The sequence below is a fragment of the Moschus berezovskii genome, chromosome 7 (assembly GCF_049115385.1).
Source record: "Moschus berezovskii isolate FMDL1 chromosome 7, NW_MosBer_1.0, whole genome shotgun sequence".
NCBI classification, from domain to species: Eukaryota; Metazoa; Chordata; class Mammalia; order Artiodactyla; family Moschidae; genus Moschus; species Moschus berezovskii.
The window spans coordinates 16804893-16824689 of record NC_142466.1 but is presented as its reverse complement, the minus strand read 5'-3'; the positions used below and the strand labels follow the sequence as shown (position 1 = coordinate 16824689).

General features: G+C 45.5%; 2 protein-coding genes and 2 pseudogenes across 24 annotated transcripts in view; 2 read left to right on the top strand and 2 right to left on the bottom strand.

The window, feature by feature from the left end:
* The window catches only part of LOC129557506 (spermatogenesis-associated protein 31E1-like), a 171878-nt gene that overhangs the window by 25622 nt on the left and 126459 nt on the right, over nt 1-19797 (top strand). For 9 of the 13 annotated variants that reach the window (XM_088837859.1, XM_088837858.1, XM_088837854.1 and 6 more), the window contains one exon: nt 12585-12668. The exons of 3 other annotated variants lie outside the window; for them this stretch is intronic. The gene's annotated coding sequence lies outside the window, so the exon portion shown is untranslated. Of the gene's footprint in view, nt 1-641; nt 764-12584; nt 12669-19797 lie in introns of those variants that run through there. One more of the 13 variants, XM_088837852.1, reaches the window with a different exon arrangement.
* LOC148777275 (large ribosomal subunit protein uL1 pseudogene) lies at nt 642-8194 on the top strand (annotated as a pseudogene).
* LOC148777274 (uncharacterized) lies at nt 11488-13062 on the bottom strand (annotated as a pseudogene).
* Nucleotides 13291-19797, bottom strand: part of LOC148777270 (spermatogenesis-associated protein 31E1-like) — a 172470-nt gene continuing 165963 nt past the window's right edge. For 10 of the 11 annotated variants that reach the window (XM_088837841.1, XM_088837842.1, XM_088837839.1 and 7 more), the window contains one exon: nt 13291-19514. In XM_088837841.1, the coding sequence (XP_088693967.1) occupies nt 13891-19284 (5394 nt within the window). In that variant the 5' untranslated portion in view covers nt 19285-19514 and the 3' untranslated portion in view covers nt 13291-13890. The remainder of the gene's footprint in view (nt 19515-19797) is intronic. The other variant, XM_088837844.1, reaches the window with a different exon arrangement.

The window sequence follows — 19797 nt, the reverse complement described above, 5'->3', positions numbered from 1 at the left end:
AGTTGTTCTGCAATTTGTTTAATCATCCCCTGAAGGATACTGAGTTGTTTCCAGCTTTTTGCTATTACAAATAAAGCTGCTATGAACAATCATATGCAGGTTTTTGTGCAGACATAAATTTTCCTTTTGGGTAAATAAATGCCCAGGAGTGTGATTGCTGGGTTATATGGTAAGTATGTATTTGAATTTTTAAGAAACTACTCAATTATTTTCCATAGAAGTTCTACCATTTTACATTCTACCAGCAGTGTATGAGAGACATACGTTCTCAGCATTCTTACCACCATTTGGTATTTTCACTTTTTTATTCAACTTTTCTCCGATGATGTGGTATCTGACGTGATTTCAATTTGCATTTCCCCTATGGCTAATAATATTGAACATCTTTTCATGTGCCATTCATATATCTTCTGTGATAAAATGTCTGTTCATGTCTCTTGTTCATTTTCAGTTGAATTGTGTTTTACTTTTGAGCTTTGAGAGTTCTTTATATATTCTAGATACAAATCCTTTGTTGGAAATGTAGTTTGTAAATAGCTTATTCTAGTCTATAGCTTGCTTTTTCATCCTTTTAACAAAGTCTAGGAGAATAGAAGTCTTAAATTTTAACAAAGTCCAGTTTACCAAGTTTTCTTCCTTTTAGGGACTGTGTTTCTGGTGTCGTTTACAAGAACTCTTCCGTGGATCTGCAAATTCTCTGAAGTTTTATAGCTTTATGTCTCACATTTCAATCTGCGATCAATTTTGAGTTAATTTGTATAAAGTAAGTTTCATTTTTTTGCCTGTGAATATCCACTAGCTTCAGCGCTATTTGTTGCAAAGGCTATCTATCCTTACACTATTGAACTGCTTTTGCTTCTTCTTCAAAAATCAGTTACCTGTCCTTGTATAGATTTATATTTGGGTTCTCTGTTCTGTCCTGTTGATCTTTGTGTCTGTTTCACCACCAATACCACAGTGTCTTCATTTTTGTTAGCTATACAGTAAATCTTAAAATTGGATAGTAAGATTTTTCCCACTTTTTTTTTTTTTCCAAATTGTTTCATTTATCCTACTTTATTTTCGTATAAAATCTAGAATAAGCTTGTCTTTAACTAGTAAAAGTGTTACTGGATTGTGACAGAAATGTTATTCAATCTAGAGGTCAGATGTTGAATCTCCAGTCCATAAACAGTGTTGTTATGGATTGACTTGAGTCCCCCTGAAAAGTGAAAGTGTTAGCCGCTTGGTTGTGTCTGACTCTCTGTGACCCCATGGACTGTAGTCCGTCAGGCTCCTCTCTCCATGGAATTCTCTCCAGGGAAGAATACTGGAGTGGGTAACCATTCCCTTGTCCAGGGGATCTTCCCAATCCAGGGATTGCACCTGGGTCTCCCGCATTGCAGGCAGATCCTTTACTGTCTGAGCCATCAGGGGAGTCCCTTGAGTGCCCCTAATAAGCCCTAACCTCCAGTACCTCAGAATGTGACCTTATTTGAAAATAGGGTCATTCTAAATGTTATTAGTTAAGACAGATTTATACTGAAGTAGTGAGGGACTCCTGTTCCAATATGACAGGTGTCCTTAGAAAAGGTAATTTTGGACACAGGTACACATAGAGGGAAGATACGTGTAGAAGCATGGAGAGAATGCTGTGTGAAGGTTAGGTTTGTGCTGCCACAAGGCAAGGAGCTACTAGAAGCTAAGAAAGATACCTGGAACATATCTTTCCCTATCACCTTTAGAGGGAGGATGGCAGCAGCAGCAGCAGCAGCATGCCTGTATCGTTGTGCGAGTGTGTAGGGGTGATTGTTGTGTTTGGAGGGTGTTGAGATTGTAACACAGGCATCAAGTAGTTGGTGATTAGCTGTTTGATGTTTGAGGACTATTTTCACATGTGCTATTTTCACCCATGAATTTGGGGATTTGTGTGTGTTTAATGGTGGATTTTCATATGTGTAAGGGCGATGTTAGGAAAAGTGGTGTGTATTAGTTTGGGTGTACCATCTATTCTGTGTACTTGAGGAATGTTAGATGATACTTTGTGTACTGAGGGTACCATTTGTGTCTAGGGCTTGTACAGTTCTGTGGTTTTGGGGTGTGTGGATTTTCAGGAGCTATCTATGGAGCTATCTATATATATTTTGCTGTGTAGGGGGCAAGTCTGTGGCTATTTTGGGGGGGTGGTAGGTGTTGTTTCTACCTGTGTTTATATGTTTCTGTATTCTGCAAGATGGAAGAATTAATTCTGTGTGAGAATTTGGGAATGTGGGATAAGCATATGCAGGTGGTATGTATTTGAAAGAGACTATATGTATATAGTCATATCTTTGCATATTTGTAGTGTAGTGGGTAATTGTGGTTGAACTTGGGTCTTATGGAGAGTTGTGTGTATAATGAGCTTGTGTGTCTATTCCAGGGGCATGGCCATTTGGAGGAATATTTGCTAGTGCTTTGGATTTCTGTGTTTCAGTCGGGGCCTCCTAGGCTTATATATTTTGAGAAGTTAGTGTGTGTGTGTGTATCGATGAGAAGGTGAGGTTTCATGTTTATACAAGGGAGTTGGTAAATTTCTTTTATATATATCAGAAATATGCGATGTGATTATTTGTTAGTATATGCAGATGTATGAGCTGGCTTCTACTAGCTAGGGATCATTTGGTATATGGAAGTTTTTTCATAAGTGGTTTCTTGGAGCTATCTCTATGTGTCTTACTTGTGGATACTGATTTGTATGTGTCCATCATTAGGTGCATGGATTATGAAAGTGTTCATAATGTATGGAGTGTTAGGAGCATTCACATGTATTTGTTTGAAGACTGTTAGGGTGTTTATACATGTGTGTTGTCGTAGGTAATATATTCGTATATTCAGGGTGAGAATTGATATACGTATATAGTGTCCTTCTCTTTGTATGTTGGGAGAGGGGTGAAGAGGTTGTATTCTGGAGAGAGAGCATAATGGCTCTCCAGTATTCTTGCCTGGAGAATCCCCATGGACAAAGGAGCCTGGTGGGCTATAGTCCATGGGGTCACAAAGAGTCAGACACGACTAAGCGACTAAGCGCAGCATAGCATGGCATTTTATTCTTTACATTCAGAATGGTGTTTCTTTCTTAATATCCTTTTTGGGATAATTCATTGCTTTTATATAATAACTTCTATATGCTGATTTTCTATCCTACACCTTTGCTCAATTCATTTATGAGTTCTAATGGGTTTTGTTGCCATTGTCACTGTTGTTGCTTTTGAAATTTTAGGATTTTCTACATAGATGATCATGTCACCTGCAAATGGAGGTCATTTGATTTCTTCCTTTGTGATTTTAATGCGTTTTATTTCGTCTTCTTGCCTAAGTCCTCTGGCTCGGACTTCAGTGCTATGTTGAATAAACGTGGTGGGTGTGGGCATTTTTGCCTTCTTCCTGATATTAGAGCCAAAGCTTTCCGTTTTTCACTGTTAAGTAATAAGTTTGCTGTGATCTTTTCATATATGCCATTATTGTGTTGAGGTACGATCCTTCTATACCCAATTTGCTGAGAGCTTTTGTCATGAAAGAATGTTGGATATTGTCAGATCCTTTTCTGCTGCTCTCGAGATGATCGTGAGTTTTTCCCCATTTTGTTAATATAGTGTATTATGTGGATTGATTTGTGTATTTTGAACCATCCTTGCATCCCATGAATAAATCGCACGTAGTCATGGCGTAGGATCCTTCGAATTAATTCTTGAATTAGTTTTGCTAATATTTTTTGAGGATTTTTGAATCTGTGCTCATTCCAGATATTGACCTATAATCTTCTTGTAATGTCTTTGTCTGACTTTGATCAAGGTAATGCTGGCCTTGTAAACTTAATTTGGAAGTATTCCCTCCTCTCCAGTGTTTTTGGAGGCATTTGAAAAGGATTGGTATTAATTCTTTAAATGTTTGGTAAAATTTACCAGTGAAGCCATATGGTCCTGGATATTCTTTATTTGTATATCATGGATTCTGTCTCCTTATTTATTATTGGTCTGTTCAGACTTTCTGTTTTGTCTCGGTTCAGTGTCGATGGGTTGTGTGTTTCTAGGAATTTGTCTGTTTCTTCTAGGTTATCTAATTTGTTGACCAATTATTTATGACAGACTCTAATGATTCTTTTTTTACTGAGGCATCATTTGTATCACCTCCTTTTTCATTTCTGATTTCATTGATTTATCTCTCTTTCTTCTTAGTGAATGTAGCTAACAGTCTGTCATATTAATGTTTCCCAAAAAGCACTTAGTTTTCTATTTTCTATTTTCTGTTGTCTAATTCCTTCTGATAAATGTGAGATTAGTATTTTCATTTTCTATAGTTCCTTGAGGCACAAAATTGAATTTTTTATTTGAAGTTTGTCTTACCTTTCAATGTATGCATTTATCACTATGAACATCTCCTGTAGTACTGCTTTTGCTTCATCCCATAAGTCTCAGTGTGTTGTGTTTCATTTTAGTTTGTCTCAATATACTTTTTCATTTTCCCTTTGATTTTATCTTTGACCCAATTAAAAGCAATCTTTGATACAGCATGATAAATAAAATTAAAATGGGTGTATTTTATATATGAGGGTTAAGAAAGTAACTCCTAAGAGTTCTCATCACGAGAGAAACATTTTTTAATTTTATTTTGTATCCATAAATGATTATTCTTGTGATAATCATTTCATGATGTATGTAAGTCAAATCATGATGCTGTCTTCAAATTATGCAGTGGTCAATGTCAGTTATGCCTCAGTTAAACCAAAAGTGGGGGGAAAGAGTGTATCGTTTAGCTTCCACATATTTCTCAATTTTCCTATTTCATCCTATTGTGGTCAGAAAAGAGAGCTGTAACTATTTCAGTCTTTTAAAATGTGTTAAAACTTGACTGTGGCCTATTATATACCCTGGAGAATGTGGCTTGGGTACTTGAATGTATGTGTGCTGCTGGTTGGTGGTATGTTTAAATATGTCTGTAAGGACCATATGATTTATCGTGTTTTCCAGGCATGTTTGTTTATTGATTTTCTATCCATTTTTAGAAGTGGATTATTGAAGTCCCTTACTGCCATTGTATGCAATCTATTTTCTTCTTTAATTCCAGTATTTGCTTTATACCTTTATGTGCTCTGGTGCTGTATGCATATACAATTTTTATATCTTCCTGTTGAAGTGACTCTTTTATTAAAATATGAAGACCTTCTTTTTCTATGGAGACAACTGTGGACTTAGTATCTATTTTCTCTTTTTTATGAGTAGCCACCCCTGCTTTCTTTAATTTACATGCATGGAATATCTTTTTTCATCTCTTCATTTTGAGCCTATGTGTAGCTTTAAATCTAAAATGAGTCTCTTGTAGATAGCTTCAAGTTGGCTCTTAATTTTTTTTTTTCTTTTTAAGCCATTCAACCACCGTTTAATCCACTTATATTATTTATTGATCAGTAGGGATTATTATTGCCTAGAAAATCCCATGGACGGAGGAGCCTGGTAGGCTGCAGTCCATGGGATCGCTACGAGTCAGACATGACTGAGTGACTTCACTTTCCCTTTTCACTTTCACACATTGGAGAAGGAAATGGCAACCCACTCCAGTGTTCTTGCCTGGAGAATCCCAGGGACGGGGGAGCCTGATGGGCTGCCGTCTATGGGGTCACACAGAGTCGGACACGACTGAAGTGACTTAGCAGCAGCAGCAGCAGCAGGGATTATTATTGGGCTTTCCTGGTAGCTCAGACGGTAAAGCGTCTGCTTACAATGTGGGAGACCCAGGTTTGATCCCTGTGTTGGAAAGATCCCCTATTACTGTTTAGTTAATTGTCTTATGTATATTTTGCAGGTGTTTTGTCCTCTTCCTGTCCAGCTTTCTTTCATTGTTGTTTGATGACTTTTTAGTAGTGATTTGCTTTTATCCCTTACGCCATTTTGTTTTCAAGATTTTGTATCATCTTTACTATCAGTGTTCTGAATTCTCTGATCGACTCCCTGTGTCCCCTTCATTTGTTTGGTCTAGTGAGTTTTTACCATGTTCCTTCACCTCCTGCATATTTCTCATCTTTTCATTTTATTTAGTTTGCTGTGTTTGGTTCTTCTTTGCTTTAGGCTGGAGGGTTGTAGTTCGTAACTGTGGAATCTCCCCCACCATTGTGGGGGTGGCCTAGTGTGAAGGTTTCCTGACTGGGGGGGACTTGTGCCTGTGTTCTGTTGGGTGGAGCTGGATCATGTCTCTCTGAAGGGCAGTGCCATGTTCAGAAGTGAGTTTTGGGGTGTCTGTGGGTTTGGTATGACTTTGGGCAGCCTATCTGCCAATGTGTGGGATTGTGTTCCTGTTTTGCTGAAGGATTGGCATGGGGCATCCTGCACTGGATCTTAGTGACCCTTAATAAACAAAACTAATAACAAAATATTGAAAAGCAAAAGTTAAGTTCCCCCCTTATTCTAGGGGAACCATGAGCAGCAGAGTCTCCCGCGACACCCTCTACGAGGTGGTGCGGGAAGTCCTGCACGGGAACCAGTGCAAGCGCAGAAAGTTTTTGGAGACGGTGGAGCTTCAGATCAGCCTGAAGAACTATGACCCTCAGAAGGACAAACGCTTCTCGGGCACCGTCAGGCCTAAGTCCACACCCTGCCCCTAGTTCTCTGTATGTGTCTTGGGGGACCAGCAGCATTGTGATGAGGACAAGGCTGTGGATATCCCCCACATGGACATCGAGGTGCTGAAGAAACTCAACAAGAGTAAGAAACTGGCCCAGAAGCTGGCCAAGAAATATGCCTTTTTGGCTTCAGAGTCTCTGATCAAGCAGATCCCCCGAATCCTGGGCCCAGGCCCGAACAAGGCTGGCAAGTTCCCTTCCTTGCTGACCCACAATGAGAACATGGTGGCCAAAGTTGATGAAGTGAAGTCCACGATCAAGTTCCAGATGAAGAAGGTGCTGTTTCTGGCAGTGGCTGTTGGCCACGTGAAGATGACAGATGATGAGCTTGTGTACAACATGCACTTAGCTGTCAACTTCCTGGTGTACTTGCTCAAGAAAAACTGGCAGAACTTCAGGGCCTTGTACATTAAGAGCACCATGGGCAAGTCGCAGCGTCTGTACGAAGGCACAGCTTAATAAACCATATGAAACCAAAAAAAAAAAAAAAAAGAAACCTAGAATAAATATTAGAATCTCAAAAGCACATTATTGAAAACAAAATATCAAACACAAAAATAAAGTACGGAATTTATTTTTAAAATATGGTGTTTTCTTAATTTTACTTTTAAAAAAAGGTAAAAGTGGGCTACAGAAAGGAGTAATAAAGAACCACTTTAGGACAATATGAGAAAAAAAAGAGGGTGGAAAGGAAAACATAAGAATAAATAATGGGGAGTGGGGAGTATGTATAGGGCGGTAGTGAGAGGAATGTCTGTGTGCTTCTTCCTTGCCTACTTAGAAGGCCTTCCGCTATATGTGGGAAGGTCTCTGGACCTGTTGTGGACAGTGTGGAGTCACATGAGACTTAGATCTTCCTTTGCCCCAGCTTGTCCTTGCTCTCAAAGTCTACAGTATCCCGTAAAGCACATGAGTTTGAGTGAACTCCGGGAGTTGGTGATGGACAGGGAGGCCTGGCGTGCTGTGATTCATGGGGTCACAAAGAGTCGGACAGGACTGAGCGACTGAACTGAACTGCACTGAACTGGAAGCACACAGTCTCAGGTAAATTGTGGGATTTTAATCTGCTGCACCTGCCCCTTCTCAGGAGTCTCCCCCTTTTTTGCTTTGCTCATGCTTCTTTGAATTGTGGCCCACTGCTGCTTTCAAGCGGAGAAGGCAATGGCAAGCCACTCCAGTACTCTTGCCTAGAAAATCCCATGGATGGAGGAGCCTGGTAGGCTGCAGTCTGTGGGGTCACTAAGGGTCGGACACGACTGAGCAACTTCATTTACACTTTTCACTTTCCACTTTCACACATTGGAGAAGGAAATGGCAACCCATTCCAGTGTTCTTGCCTGGAGAATCCCTGGGCCAGGGGAGCTTGGTGGGCTTCCATCTATGGGGTCACACAGAGTCGGACACGACTGAAGTGACTTAGCAGCAGCAGCAGCAGCAGCTGCTGCTTTCAAGTCTCTCTAGTGTCCGATCTCTGCCCCGACACCAGGGGGCGAAAGAGGCCTCTTTTTGGGGCTCACTAGCTCAGTTAGGCTGTGGAGAGGGAAGGGGTACTGCAAGAGCTGCTAGGGTGTGTGGGGAGTGCTCAGGGTAGTTGGGCCACACAGGGGTGTCAGCACAGCCTGAGGTGGATGGTGTACTTCCCAGGGGAGTTGGTCCTGGTTTGTGGGACCCTTGGCAGAGCCATGCTGATCGGGCTCCCAGCTGGGTCCTGTGGAGGTTGCCACAGTCTTAGGTGAATTGTGTGTTTCCCCAGGGGAGTTGATCTTGGGTTATGACACTGCTGGCTGGCCGATCGGAGCCACTCAGAGTGTGATCCGCGGCCACTCACAGCTTGGCTGTACATGTGATCCATGGGGCCAAGACTGTAGTGGTCCTTTGCCTTTTGCCTCTGGCAGTTGTGCGCCCGCTTTTCTGCCTCTGGGGCTACAAACTGCAGCCTGCTCTCCCCTCCTAGGTATTCTCTCGGGTGCTGTACTTTGTTCTGTGAGTGCACACAGAGTTAGAATGCTGCCTGAGAGCCTTCCCACAGAAGTGAGCTTTTTTTCTCTAGTGGTCCCAGAGTCTTCCCTGTCCTTCTGTGCTGTGTCACATTAGCCCCCTTGGAGTATCTTCAGAGCATTCAGCCCCAGTCCTTCCCCTGAGGACCAAGCGCCACAGCCAGAGCCTCCGCAACCCAGCCTCCACTTGGTGCAGGCAGATGAGTGTGTGTGAGCTGTGTTTTGGCTGAAAATGGCCATTTGGCACAACCTCTGTGCAGAGTTTTCTCCGTTTTGCATTATTGTGCTTCCATCGGAGGTGCCTAAGCTCCCCCATAACCCCACCTGTGAGGGGGTTTCCTGTTGCCTGGAAACGTCTCCTCCTTCAGGACCCCCTCCTCAGGATGGATTCTCAAATCCTTTGTCTCCCGTTTTGTCTTTACCTTTTGCCCTACCTCATTCCAAGTAGATTGGCTTGCCTTTCTGGACTCCTGGGGTCCTCTCCCAGGGTTCCGAAGATGTTCTGTGGGAATTGTTCCACATACAGGTTATCTTTTGATGTGTTTGTAGTGGAGAAGGTAGTTTCCCTGTCCAATTCCTCCACCATCTTGAAACCACCCCGCGTCTATAGTAAGTTTTGAAATCAAGAAATTTGAAACTTCAAACTTTATTTTGTTTACACATTATTTTGCCTAGTCAGGCTGTTAGAATTCCATGTGAATTTCAGGATGAATTTTTTATTTTCTTAAAAAAAAGACCTCATTATAATTAGAGGCTGTAATCTGTGCATCACTTTTAGTATTGACAGCATTACGTCTTCTAGCCTGTGAACACAAGGTGCTTTTTCATTTGTTGGCATCTTTATTAATTTCTCTCAGCAATATTTTCTGGTTTCCCATATACAAAATATTTTCTCATATCCCGAAATTTCCCGCCCCCCTTGTTGTTTCTAGTATTTTACTCTACAGTTCATGATACTATAAATGGTATTGCTTTCTTAATTTCGTTCTCATGTTTTCCATTGTTAATGTATAGAGACACAACTGACTTTTGAATGTTGATTTTATATCTGGCAACTTTTCTAAATCCATTTATTACTTCTAAGGGTGTTTTTGTGTGTAATCTTAAGGTTTTCTTCATAGAATATCGTGTTGTCTTTTCAACAAGTATAATTTTATTTTTCCTTTCCGATTTAGATATCTTTTAGCTTTTGTCTTATTTATTTGTCTGGGAATTCTAGTAGTGCACTGAATAGAAGTGGTGAAACAGGCACTTTGTCCCTGTTTCTTTGTCCCTGATTTTCACGGGAAAGCTTTCACCACTTAATAGCTGTGACTTTTCCCATATGTGACCTTCATTAGGTTGAAGTCATCAACTTTTTTGAAATCACAAAAAGGCGTTGAATTTTGTGGAATATTTTTTTTCTGCATCAATTAAGATGATCACATGATGTTTATTTCCTTCTATCTTTTTAAGTGATATGCCATATTGATTTATTTTCATTTGCTGAACCAACTTTACATTGCAAGATAAATCCAATTTGGTCATGGTGTATAATCCTTTTAATATGTTGTTCTGTCTCTTAATTGTTTTTTAAAGAGTTTTTGCATCAGTATTCATAAGGGATATTGGTCTGTAGTGTACTTTTGTCGTGTCTTTGGCTTTATAATCAATGTAATGGTAACTTCATAGGATGAGTAAGGAAACAGTCTCTCCTGTTTAATTGTTTGGAAGAACTTGAGAAGAATTGGTGTTAATTCTTCTTTCCACTTGGTAGAATGCACCATGAAGATACTTGATGCTGGGTGTTCAGTCATTGGAGGTTTTTTCATGATTATTCAATATCTTGACTTCTAGAACTGTTTAGATTTTGTATTTCTTCATCATTCAGGCTTGGTAGGATGTTTCTAGAAACCTGCTCATTTCCTCTAAGTTGCCAAATTTTCTTTTTATGTCTATAATGCTGGTAGTAATATCCCTTCATTCCTGATTTTACACATTTTTTTTTTCTTATCTCTTATGTAATGGTAAATATAAGTAGCTTTTTCCATTTTGTTGATTTTTTTTTCTCTTTTTTGAGGCATACCTGACAAAACCGTGGTATATCTAAAGTACATAAAGTACATATTTGTATATGAGGACATGTAAATTCTACTCTCAGATATTTTCAATTACAGAATAGAGTATTATCAGTTATAATCACCATGTTATACATTAGGTCCTCAGACCTTATTCTTTCATTTATTTTTCATGTTAGAACAGAATATTTGTATCCATTTACCAACCTGTTTGCATCTCCCCCACACCCAGCTACAGAAACAATTCAACAATTTCTGCTGTGTTCTATGATTGTACTTTTTTTGATTCCACACATAGTGATACCATGCAGTGTTCTTTTCTGTCAGGCTTATGTTATTTAGCATAATGATCTCCAGGTTCATTCACGTTCTTGTAAATGTCATGATTTACTTTGTTTGACGCGGAATACTATCCCATTGTGTATGTTATGTATGTATATGTGTGTGTGTGCTATCACATATTATCATGTATTCTTTATGCATTCATCCAAAAGAAACTGGAACGTTCTCTCCATGCCATTACTATGAATGAAGTTTCAAAGGACATAGAGAAGTACTGATATCTCTTTAGAATAAAAAAAAAAATTAATTCCTTTTGCTCTATGACTGGAAGTGGAATTGCTGGATCACATGATATTCTCATTATTATTATTTTTTTTGAAGAATCTCCATACTATTGTAAATACTGGGTGTACAAATTACACTGCAAACCACAATGCACATGGTTTGTTCAGTGATATCAGACTCACTATGAAGGAACTATCAGAGTGTGTATACTCAGATTCTAAAGAATGCCTGTGAGGTCTGTGGTGGGGGGGGCGGTCTCAAAGAGAGGTCTCTGTGTGAGATTGCTCATTGTGGGTCTGTGGAAGTTTCCTGTGTGGGGTAAATGTGCATCTATCAGAGGTCTCTATGTGGAGTCAGTGTGAGTGTTTGAGAGATCCGTAAGCAGGATCAGTGTGAATCTGTGGTTGACCGCTGTACGGGATCAGGATGGATCTGTGGAAGTTTCCCATGTGAGGGTAGTGGAGTCCCTCTGTGGGTCAGTGTGGGTCTGTCAGAGGTCTCTGTGTTGGGTCTGAGGGTTCCTGTGCAGGGTCGCTGTGGGTCTGTGGGAGATCCCTGTGTGAAGTTAGTGTGGGTCAGTGGGCGGTCCCTGTCTGGGATGAGTGTGGGTCTCTGGAAGGGCCCTGTGCAAGGTCAGTGTGGGTGTGTAGGAGGTTTCTGTTTGGGGACACTGTGGGTTTGTCAGAGGTCCCTGTCTGGGGTCAGTGTGGGTGTCTGTGGGTACACTTCATGGCTCCTCCATTGCTGTCCTTTCTGTACCTCACGGCAGGAGAAGGGCAAGGGACTCTCCACGTCTGGTTTCTTGCTGTTCTGTCAGTGTCCCTTCTGTGTCATTTCTCCAGACAGGCACCTTAGTTCCAGCTCCCCCAACTCAGCACTCACCTCTTGGTGCCTCTGAGAGGACCTGGCAGCAGGCAGGCTCAGGATCCATGCTCTGTGCTCCCCTCTCCTGAACTCTGGAGGTCACTCAATGACCTAGGACACAACCCCTTCCCTCAGACCCTGGCTGAGCCCCCACTGTGGTGCCCACCATGGGCGATGTGGCCCAGAGTCAGGACTTGGCTTCAGAGAGAAAGCAGAGCGCAAGCAGGACTGTGCCCACTGCCCCCACTCTGGGCCTGGTCCCACATGTGGAGGTCCTGACAGGCCTGGTGGCAGTGCTATTCCTGCCATCTTCTGGATCAGAGGCCCCCTTCTGGAGTGGGACCGTCCACCATGGGAGTGTCTGTGACATAGAGCCCCAAATCTCTCTAGAGAAATGCTCTTGTCTCCCCACTTTCCCATGTGGATGGGTCCAAGGAGGAAAGCTGATGGTATGTTCATTTTCTACAGGTCACTTTTATGCACGCTGGGTGACACATCCTGTCTGCTGGTGCCTTCCACCCTGGTCTCTGGAGTGAGTAAGACTGAGAGCAGGTGAGACTGACTATGATTCCTGAACAGTCCCTGGGCCTGCTGAGTCCTACCTGTACCCTGGGAGTCTCCTTGCGCCACACGTGTAGGGAGAGGTCACGGACTGTGAGTCTGTCCTGAGTACCCAGTCCTGTGAAAGCTGATTGCTACAATGGGGAGAAGTGAAGCTTCTCTGCTTGAGTCTCTGCTGCCTCTGGGAGCTTGGCCCTCTGTGGAGGGGCTCCAGGTGGCCTCCTTCTGTCTGGGCCCAGGGAACTAGAGTAGAGGGGAGACTCTGGAGTGAGGCCATTATGAGCCACCAGGCCCCTAACTTCTTTCCTCTGGCCCTGTAGACGGTGGTGGGACACCCATGCTCCTTGGTAATTGCACTGTCTATGGGCTCCTCTGCCACTAACATCCTTCTCCTGCATCCCGTCCTAGGGGCACAGCATCCCACTCTCAGACCATGAGGTGCCTACACACACAGTCACAACCATGCTCATTCACTGGGCGGGGGTGGGCGCTGTCAGCAAGGCTGTCCTCTCCTCCAGGGCAGGGTGGGACTAGCCCTCAGAGGTTTCCATACTCCACACTGCACACTCTCAGGGCTGGCAGTGTGTGTTCCTCATTCTTGCTGCTGCTTCAGAGCACGAGAAAGGCAGAGGGAGGGTGACAAACCTAGCCTATCTTGTTTCAGCTGCATCTGGGAGAGAAAGGAGCTTTCAGGGCAGCGTCATCTATCCCACTGTGACATAGGGATGAGGTTTCTCCTACATCTGGACTCCGCTCCTTGTTCTGACGAGTGAGTTTGTCCCTGACACTTCCTGAGCCTGAGGGGAGTTTCAGCTTCTGAGCACACCTCCTCTGCCAGCTGCACAGAGTCCAGGTGGAGAGAGAGTAGGATAGAAGTGAGCAGGATCCTGAGAAGGGGGAGGTCTTTAGGTTTAGTTCACCGTGACATGTCCTCAGTGGTGTTGCTTGTTTCTATAATGCTGGTATTATGGAAACAGAAGGTGCAGTTATGGAATTGGGGTGAGGGTGAGTATCCATGCTGGGGTCAACCTCCCTCCATGGCCCCATCCCATGTGGAAGTCAAAGCAGGCACCTGGGAAGAGTGGACCCTGATGCCTTCCATCCCGCTCAGTGAGGCATAGACAGGCTACTACCCCTGCTCATGAGAAAGAACCATTTATTTCATGAAAGAAAATTTCTCGTAGGAAGAAGCCGTTAGCACATTAAGGATGTGCTAACGTGACAGAAGAATGTATTTATCTGCATGGCATGCATTTTTTTCTTGGTGAAGAGTTTTCCTACGTGGAATGCTGTGAAAAGCGTGTTCCGATTCACCAGAAGAGGTATATTTCTGAAGGAGACCGTGCCTTGGACAGTGGAGGGGATGGCCTGGGACGCTTGTCAGTCTTGATCCATGTGGGCAGGCTCTGCCTGGAGGGGGACCTGGCTCCCTTGGTGAGAAGGCCCACTTGCTGTCCCTGGGACTGGTCCACTTACTCTTATTTGAAAAGCTACGGCCCATCGGGATAGCTTGGTGATAATGGGGTGTATCTCTCCTCATTCTCCTTTGTTCTTGGTAGGAGAGAATTCTGTGCTGGCAGTAATGTGGACCTATTGGGTCCTGGAATTCTGCTTGGTACCAATTTACCTCCGTGGCATGAGGTCCATGGTGAAACACCATCTTCTTTAGGATCTGTCCAACAGCTGTCATGAGAGTCTGAGCCTCAATAGCCCTGCTGTCTATGGTAGATTTGCTTTTGATTGATTCTTGGCTCTGGACAGTGGCTATTTCAGGCTTACCTTTCTGCAGGGTCTCTTCTGGTTGTCTGCATTTCTTGGGGAAAATCCACTGCAGAAGGAGCCTAATCCTTTCTTTGAAGTGGCTTTCCGATGGAACGTGTCTCTTCTTTAGGATTACCTGTCGAAACTGGCTTCGTGGGGACTCTGTTGATTCTTTTTTCTGGCCAGGATGGCTCATCCCTTGGGCTTGGTAAGCCCTCCGTTCTGCCAGTCCTTTTTTAATCTGTCTTAATTTGGGCCCTGTATATTTCTCTCTCCCATCCTTGGGGGCAGACTTCTTGCCCTGTCTCTTATATTTGAGCTGTCGCCTCATGTCCACCTGGTGCCCCTGGCTGCTCCCTTCACTTGATGAGGCATGACAGAGCTTTTGGGAATTGGACTTGTCTCTACTGGATAAGATCTGAGAATAGGAGAGAGATTCCTGAGAAGCCAAGATGTTTGCAGCAAGAAACATATTTGAGTGACAATCTTTGAGAAGTGTATCAGTGGCACAGTCTTGAAGAAGTACACCAGTTTCACAGTCTTGAAGGAGCACACTGGTGGCTCGGCCTTGAGCCTGATCCTGCTGGTCAGTGAACCCTTGAGACTCACGCTTGAGAAACTGTGTCTCAAAGAGTAGATCTTCTGTATTTGAGGCAACAGATTTTGTATTCAGTGAGGGGCTTTTATTGGACCTTGGAGACCATGATCTCCTGAGATCCATATTGATGTCTAGGGGTTTGACCTGCACACTAGGTTCCCTGGTGCCCTTCCCAGCCGAGTCTCCCTCCACAACTTCTTGGGCCCTGGAAGATGGGGACCATTCATCGAGGTCCACAACTATGACATTAGAGGAAGATTCTGGGGAGGCCTGCCCTCTAGTTTCCTTCTGTGGCTCATTCCTGGCCGTTGCTGGACTTGGACTTGGCTCCAGGCTGCCTTTCTCAGTCTCCACAACAGACTCACTGTGCCACATTCTGCTCACAAAGTTATATTTGGGGGCCTGAGAACATGGTTTGTTTTCCTGTCCAGTCAGAGGGACCTCTGAGGGCTTATGGGTGTCACCAGGTGTGGGTCCTCCCAGGTGCCCCCGGGTGTTCTCAGTCGCCCGTGAGGGGACAGGGACAGGGAGGGCACTCTCCAGTGGGGCAACTGCCTCTGATGTTATCAGTTTCTCTCCTGCATGGGATTGAGGATGTTTTCCCAAGCCCTTGGTTAAAAGGGCTGTTGAGTGGTCTCCAGATTCACAGGTGGCCTTCAGACAGGGCCTTTGAACCTTTTTCAGCTTTAAGCAAAATATGAACTTAAGGACTTTGAAGAGTAGGCTCCACCTGTGCCTCACCTGAAACCTTATTATATGTGCTTCCAGCTCCTGCTCAGTATATGGACTGAGGACAAGAGACTCACGGGAGGTGATCATGGAGGCTTTCCCATCCTGAGAGGACTGCGTACTTTCTGTCTTCATGGGAGCATTTGTTTCTCCCAGAATGTTTAAAACAAGGTTGTCAGCAAGCCTTGAATGATAGAAGTTCACAGGGCTCTCTCTCTCGCAGATTTCCTCTGCCTTCCTCTCTGTAAGGACTCTTGAGACTTCTGGATGCTTCTTGTCTGGGCTCAGCACTCTTTCTGACTCGGGTGTTGCTCTTGGGTCCTTCACTGGAGGGTTGGCTGAGACCATGTACAGATCTTTCACGATCTTCCCCACACTCTGCCCTATATCACGGCGCAGGTCTCTCCCTGGTTGGATTTGTGCTGGGCACTTGGACCTCATCTTTTGTGCATCGTGTCTCCTTTTGCCTAGACCTGCAGAGGATCTTGAGCGCCACTGCCTGCCCTGTGCCTGACAAGGCCTTGGGTATTGATCCTGAGGCTGCATCAGTTTCTGAGATGCTTGGATTCTGTAGGGCAGGCCAGTCTGTTGCTGCATGAACCTGTTGGAAATGTGGTGCTCCAGTTTCTCGCGAACCTCAGGGCTGATCAGACACCCAGGAAGGATGGAGACAGAACTGTGGGCCTGGGAGGACCTGGTCTCCTGGGGTAGGTTAGGAGTGACCTGGCTAAAGACTTGCTGAGAATTTTTAACTGAAGAGGGTAAAATTCTCTCTCTTTCTAGTTGTTTTTTCCAAAAGTGATATTCCAGCTGTTCAACAGCATTTGAACTGCAAGATGATGGCTTATTTTGGACTGTAGGGCAAGATGTTTCAACGGACCCAATCTGGTGTTGAGACGATGATGACTGGACTAGGCGAGAGGGCGATGGATGGACAGTGGTTTCTAACTGAGCCTGAGGTCGTGGATGATATCGGGGTATGTTTGGAGTCAAGGATTCGGGTTGGGCCTGGATCTCCATATGAGCCCAAGAAGATGGCTGACAGTGAGGGATGTTTAGACTCAAGGGTATCGGTTGGGCTTGAATCTCCATGTGAGCCCGAGGAGGTGGTTGAAACTGGGGCATGGTTGGAGTTGAGGGTTGGTGGTGGTCCGGGACCTGCATGGACATCTTAGATGGTGGTGGACATTGAGGCATCGTTGCCTGACCTCTACCTCCCCAAGGTAGGGATTGGGCCTGAGTCTCCATGTGAGCCCGAACAGGTGGTTGAAACTGGGGCATGTTTGGAGTCCAGCTTAGGTGTTGGACCTGGGTCTCCATGTGAGCTTGAGGTTGTGGTGGTTGACACTGGGACATGGATGGAGTCCAGAGTAGGGGTGGAACCTGGGTCTCCATGTGGTCCTGCAGTGGTGCTTGAATGTGAGGCAAGGTTTGAGCCAAGAGTTGGGATTGGACCTGGGTGTCTATGTGAGTTCGAGGTGGTGGTTGAAACTGGGGCATGGTTGGAGTTGAGGGTTGTTGGTGGTCTTGGATCTCCATGGAAACCTCAGATGGTGGTGGACATTGAGGCATGGTTGACGTCCAGGGTAGGGATCGGGCCTGGGTCTCCATGTGAGTCCGGACAGGTGGTTGAAACTGGGGCACGTTTGGAGTCCAAGGTAGGGATTGGTCCTGAATGTCCATGTGAGCTTGAGGTTGTGGTGGTTGACACTGGGACGTGGGTGGAGTCTGGAGTAGGGGTGGAACCTGGGTCTTCATGTCAGCCCGAAGTGGTGGTTGAAAATGGGGCATGGTTTGAGCCACGAGTTGGGGTCGGGCCTGGTTCTCCATGTGAGCCCGAAGTGGTGGTTGAAAATGAGGTATGGTTTGAGCCACGAGTTGGGGTCGGGCCTGGGTCTCCGTGTGAGCCCGAGGTGGTGGTTGAAAATGGGCCATGGTTTGAGCCAAGAGTTGGGGTCGGGCCTGGGTCTCCGTGTGAGCTCGAGGTGGTGGTTGAATTTGGGGCATGCCTGGAGTCCACCGTGGGGGGCGGGCCTGGGGCTCCATGTGAGTCAGAGGTGGTGGCTGAAAGTGAGGCATGGTTGGAGCCAACAGTTGGGGTCGGGCCTGGATCTCCGTGTGAGCCCGAGTTGGTGGGTGAGAGTGAGGCATGGTTGAAGGCAAGATTTGGGTGCTGGACTGGGTCTCTATGGAAACTTCAGATGATGGTTGACATTGGGGCATGACTGGAGCCAAGGGTAGGGGTTGGTCCTGGGTCTCCATGTGACCCAGAGGTGATGGCTGCAACTGGGGCATGGTTGGAGTCAAGGATTGAGGTTGAGCCTGGGCCACACGGTGGGTCGAGTGCTTGGCCAATGACAGTTGTGAAGTTACTTTAGCTGGAGTATGGAACGGTTTGGCTTCAGAGCGTTCATTAAATAAGACGGGGCATAACTCTAGAGCTGACCCAGGTACTGTGACAGCAGCTACGAGAGACTCACTGTGGAGAAAGGGGAGACCCCAGAAGAGCTGGCTGCATGTCTTCTGTAGACAGTCCCGCAAAGTGTCAGGATGTCGGGGTTTCTCAGAACCCAGCAGCTGTTCATATTTGCCTTTTATGTTCCAGAAGTGTTGGTGACCCAAGGTGTGCTGTTTGTGACCCAGTGACTCGATCCTATTCCCCAAAGAAGTCAGGTGGTAGTCTGCCTCCTCCTCCTTTTCTTTCTCCTTCCAAAACTTCAGTTCCACTCTCCTGGTGATTAGTTTTCCCAGCAGTTCCTGGACATCAGGGTTGATAAAAGCGAGGCTCCCAGCCTCTACCTGCCTGTTTCTGGGCTGTCCCCAGAATGAGGCCTCTGGTGGGTAGAGGGGACGACTTTCTTTCTGGGACTCTAAGTGTGTCAAGGTGGAGAAGCTCCACGCTTTGGCTGCTTCCTGCCACCAGGCCAGGGCTGATCCAGGACTGTTTGAATGGTCAAGCCCTGAGACGGCTGGTCTCCAAGGGGAGTGTGGAGATGACCTGTGTCGGATGGTGCCCAGTGCGAGTGATGTAGAGTCACCCTGAGTGAGACTCATCATGGAGCCTGATGGTTTGGGGGCAGAGCAGGGTGCTGGAGGTAGAGGGCAGGCTCTCTCACGAGGGGGGCCTTGTGGGGAAGGGGAAAGAGCCAGTGGCCAGGGTGAAAGGCTGCCCAGGGGAAATAAAGGCTCTGGTGTTGGACAGGCACTCAGGTATGACTCTGAGCAAGTGGAAACTTCTACCGTGGTAGAAGCCCACGGTAGAGGCTGCTTGGTCAGAGGAGCTGGGGAAATGGTGGGAGCTGCCTCTTCCCTGCATGGTTGGTGGGCTCCAGCAGGAACTGCTTTGCAAAGCTCACCAGGTGAATCTTGACCTGGGACCCGGTGAAAGCTGCCCTTGTCGGGGAACCTCCCCAGGTGTCTGCAGGAGACATGAAGAACAAGCTTCAGCTGGGAGCTGCCAGGCCAGGAAGACCAGACAGGCCAGGCAGGGGTGGGCAGCTGCACCCCACAGCCCTGCATGGCCCCAGTGCTGACTTCACAGTGCTCCTGCTGTTCCTCACCACAGGATGATAGCCATACCCCGCCCCTGGGACTCCTCCTCCCAGCTCAGCCCCAGGCTGCCAGTATCCCTGGGTTCATACCATAGGCTCTAGAAGAACCCCCTAGAAAGAAAGGGTAGATTCTCTACCTTTGCAGGAGTGAAGTCAGGTCCCTGACCTCTTCCAGTGCTTCCAGGGTATCTCTGCAAGCTGGAAATCAGCAGACTGGGTCATGGTGGTGAAGATAGGAGCCTAGGGGTCTTATAGGAAGTTGAGTGCACTGTCTCGTTAAGGGGACACCATTGGGAGATTGGAGCCCAAGCACCAGTGTCCAACACCACATAATCCCTGACAGTGATGGTGAAGCGCCTGAAAGGGTTTACCACTTAAAAGTTTTTCCATATCCTTTACTCCTTGCTGCCCTCACAACCTGCCTGTAGGTGAAATGGGCAGGCATCACTTTGCAGTTGAATCTGAGCAAAGTTAAACCATG